The 4,736-nt window shown below is 36.6% G+C and overlaps 1 protein-coding gene across 1 annotated transcript; it reads left to right on the plus strand.

Annotated features, from left to right (window-relative positions):
* The first annotated feature begins 1,098 nt into the window (after positions 1-1,098).
* LOC110924972 (blue copper protein) lies at positions 1,099-2,127 on the plus strand. Its single transcript, XM_022168945.1, has 3 exons — positions 1,099-1,267; positions 1,370-1,729; positions 1,814-2,127. Exons 1-3 carry the CDS (start codon positions 1,099-1,101, stop codon positions 2,074-2,076), a joined length of 792 nt encoding a protein of 263 aa, XP_022024637.1. The 3' UTR covers positions 2,077-2,127.
* The last annotated feature ends 2,609 nt before the right edge of the window (positions 2,128-4,736 follow it).

A 4,736-nucleotide genomic window follows, 5' to 3' on the forward strand; every position in this document is an offset into this window, starting at 1 on the left:
GAATAAGCTTTTACAAGTTACAATAATTAAAAAAACCGACTATATATATAGTTATGTAGAAAAGTTTTTTATTGTCATATATTATAAAAAAAATCATAAAATAAATTGTAAAGTGATGATACTTCTTCATTTATACTTAAATAACCAATCAAATTTTTAAAGTTATTCAGTTTCAAACACAAACGGTATTTAATTTACCCTTCTTATAACTTTTAACAAAAGACACTCTACCCTTGGGTTTTTCCTTTTGAATGCTACGGTGAGCCTCAATAAGGTAAAGTGATAAAACCAAACAACTAAATTCCCGTCGCGAAGCGCAAAAATTCACCCAGTTATGTTCTAAAACGCAAAAGGCACACCAAGGAAATAGCGAAACACCAGATATACCAAGATGCCCATTTGTATCTCAAGATATATATATTTTACATGTTCATTTTACTAAATTATAATATGTAAATAACTAATTTTCTTCCTCAAAATTATAATATGTAAATAACTAATTTTCTTCCTCATAATACGTGTAGGTTAATTCAAATAACTGAATAAGTCATGTACGCAAGTAATTTTCTGTATACAAAATAGTTGCCATTATCCCCAGAGGATATTAAAAAATGGAGAGAGCAAATAATGCTCTTTGATCCAGCAAATACGGATTTAGTTTCTGGATCAAATGGAGTCTCGACATTAACATAATCGTTGGTGTGTTTGTTTGTTGTTTCGTTGGATTTGTCTTGTCTCGATGACATAATGAAAGAAATGGTCAGAGTGCAGGCATGCACAAAGTTCCAGATTCCTTAATCAAACAAATAATCTTGTTTTAAGAGTTACATCAGATATTTGAAGAAGTCATTATGCACCAAAACTATGTTTTTTCATTCTGATGAAGTAATAAGAAATTCAAGTCATTATATTCTAACTCCAGTCGTTTACATAAAAGATATAAAATAAACGTGTCCCAACTCCAGTTGAGGACTTGGTCCAGCAAACATTTTATTCCATGCCGTCCAAAACTAGTTTAAATCCTTTGAATTCCCTCTATAAAAAGGTACTTCATCTAAATCCCTCCTATCACATACACCAATAACAAAGTTATCCAAGATGGCTACTAACAAGTGGGGCGTCATCTTTGTCGCAGCAACAATAGCAGCTTTAGCTACTTCAGTTTCGGCCAAGTTGTTTACTGTTGGTGACGAGAAAGGTTGGACACTCAACTTCGATTATCAAGCTTGGGCCAAAGACAAGGTATTCGTTGTTGGAGATCAACTCGGTATGTGTCCTTTTACAATATGAGCATTATGTACTTCTGTACGATGGGTACTCGTGTTAGTAGGTGTTTATATAATAAATTCTGTATGCGTTATGTGTGTAGTTTTCAAATACGCTACTGGAAAACACAATGTCTTCAGAGTCAACGGAACTGTTTTCCAACAGTGCATCATTCCACATACAAATGAAGCTCTTACTAGTGGATATGACGTGATAACACTAGCAACTCCAGGAAGAAAATGGTACATATGTGGAGTTGGCAAGCACTGTGAGTATGGTTTGAAGCTTTTCATCAACGTGCTTCCACAATCATATCCTTCACCTCCCCCTCCACCTCCTCCATCGGTTTATCCAGCTCTTTCAGGCAAAGTGTTTGTGGTTGGAGATGATAAAGGCTGGACCCTGAACTTTGATTACCAAGCTTGGGCCATGGGAAAGAAATTCTATGTCGGAGATAAGCTTGGTGCATATTTATACTTATACAATATTTGTGTGAATCGAATGTTTTGATGCAGATTGCTAACTGGTTACAACTTTATTGTCACAGTTTTCAGGTACCCAAAGGGAATACATAATGTATTTAGAGTAGATGGAACTTCATTCCAGCAATGTATCATTCCTGCTGCTTATGAAGCCCTCACCAGTGGATACGACATGATCACTTTACAAACCCCGGGGAGGAAATGGTACATTTGTGGTGTTGGAAAACACTGCCAGATGGGGTTGAAGCTTTTCATCAATGTACTTCCCTATCCAACATATGTACCGCCTCCATACCATGGAACAAGAAAACTCGCACCACCTAGTTAATTAGTTTGTGGGCAGAAAGGATTGCATCCAATCTTATGGGTTATATTTAATTTATTTGCAGCTAAAAAGTTAATGCTTCTCATTTATGCGTGTTTGTTATTTTGTATTAGTTGGGTGAAATTGAGTAGAACATCAGCAACTTATTTGAAATATTTATAAAAGAGATTGATTTGTTTACGTATTTACATTGTCGTTTTATCACGTTGCTAAACCCAACTCTGCAAGTAAAAATATAAACTGTCTTACTAGTTATTGTTAACCCATGTTAATTGCCACCTTGAAAGCTTAAGAGGTCAAGTACACAAAATTATTTATAATCTGATTAAATAGCTAAATCAATTCGTTTTCGATAGATAATACTATATTGCTAACACAACACCTACACATGGCATCTTTTCAAAATTGACTATCAATTCAGGTTGGATTTGATGAGGCTCGAAGATCATCAAAATTCGCCCTTGGTTCGTTTCTTAGCTTCTAAGACGTGTGTTTCTTTAAAGAAACCCGTAAATACTTGGGCTTTTTGGAATTTGTGTGTTAATTTGTCTTTAGCATTGCAAACGCCCAAACCGGCGTCGTGCAAAGCCCAACTTCAGTTGCAACGCTCAGATGTGATGTTATGTACAACACGCCAAATATGATTTTTTTTCTTCCTCTCTACAATTAACTTGATTTCCTCGCATGTTCACATCCCATCTCTTGCATACAATCTCTCATACCACCTACAATCAATAAACACACCCGAAATCATCATACTCCATATGTAATTGAGTATAAAAACACGTAATTAGAAACAATCCTGCTTGATCCTTCTACATCTTATATAAATCTGAATATTTTAAGTAGTATACTTAGAGCCATCACCCAGAACCAATTCGCTTGTTAGTGATTTTTACTTTGACCTCATCTTCTTCTTTTTAATCCATATTCCGCTCTGGACTCATTAATCTTTCCCTCTTACACCCTTGAACTCACTTTCAAGCATTGCAAGTCCCTCATACATTAAGCAAGCGATAACCCCGTCTTCTAGTTTGGGATCTTGATTTTACTATAGTTACCAAGGCGATTTCGATCATAGCAAAACGTATGCACATTTTGCTTTTTAATTGCGCACGCCACTCCTTTTTGCTTTGAGCAGATCACTCTTCGCTAATCAAGCACCCTGTTTGTTTATGCATATTTTGTGGATGCGGCTCGGTTCGGTTCGACTCGTTTCGGTTCGGCTCAAGACTGTCGTCGCGACATTCCTCGTCGTGCGCCCCACACGCGAAGCACGAAGAGCCACGAACCGACATCACCATGACATCACCATGATGATGACATGCTCTTTATCCAAATGCATGCAAGACTTATATGAACGAAAGACTATGCCATGTTTCAAGTCCAAGAAGAAGGTTCTTCTTGGATATGTTATTCGCTGATATTGAAGTCCAAGAAGAAGGTTCTTTTTTGGTTTGGTTCCTCTTAGGCCTTGCTTATAGGCCCAATGAGTCTTTCGTGGGTATGCAGACATGTTTGGTTATAAAAGCAGCTTGTATAACAGAAGATAGAAGATAAGTGAGCACACCAGTGAGTGAGTTTGGGAGTGCATTTCTTATACTAATCTTTGTAAACAAACTCTGTTGAAAGTTAATACATGAGCTTTTAACTTTGAAATCTTTTGTGTATTTGTGTGTTCTTTGCTTGTTTGCATATCCGCTTGGATTCCGCACTTGCCGGTGTATTTCGACAACAAGGAAGTAGGTAAACTTGATCCTGCGAGTGGACCTACAAGTGGTATCAGAGTTTTGGCTTTGTTCCTTGATGAAAACCGAGTTTCCGGTGTGATTTTCGAGTGGGTTTTGAGCTTTTCTTGGACAAAAATCAAAAACCCGGTTTTTGTTGGCTGAAAATACGAATTAAAACTCGAAAATCGTTGTTGTTTGGTGTCGTTTTTGTTTAAAACTTGTTTATAAACGTTGGACATTATCAAAAGCACAAGTTGTTTTGAGTTTTAACGTGAAAATCATAAAACACCATTTTTTGCCGGCGAACAAGCTCACCGGAAAAAGTCATCAGAAGTGATAACTAAGTGATAACTAAGTCTGGAAAATTTGCTTTACACTTTCCTAACTCAGAAACAATATTCTGTTATAAAAGGAAATTTTCCACCTACTTTTTCACGAAAATCCTTCTGCAAAAACCTTTTTCACGAAAATCCATTTTTGACGAAAAACTCTCTCACGAAAAACCTTTGTCTTGCGTGGACTTGGGTCTATTCGATTCTTCGTGAGCCAAATAAACATCAATTTGAAAGTTATTGTTCGTGGGCCATATTCTTCGTGGGATTGGACGAAACATTGGTTATTCATCTTTTAATTTGTTAGTGGATTTTGGTTTTTTTTTTTAACTATCTTTCGTGGACACCCATTTTTGTGAGCCTAATTCTTCGTGGAGTGGGGAAAATTATTCATGGGCTGGAAACAAGTTTAATTGTGAAAGTCCATTCTTAGTGGACCATTCTTCATGGCCTACCATTCATATTTCACAACAAAAATTATTTTGTGGGAACCAATTATTTAATTCTTCGTGAGTTCCTTTAACATTTTTTCTGAGCTACTAGTTTCTCGTTGTCACACCCCGATATTTCCACGTATTACCGGTGGGCCCGGTGGGGAGTA

The sequence above is a fragment of the Helianthus annuus genome, chromosome 7, assembly GCF_002127325.2.
Source record: "Helianthus annuus cultivar XRQ/B chromosome 7, HanXRQr2.0-SUNRISE, whole genome shotgun sequence".
NCBI classification, from domain to species: domain Eukaryota; kingdom Viridiplantae; phylum Streptophyta; class Magnoliopsida; order Asterales; family Asteraceae; genus Helianthus; species Helianthus annuus.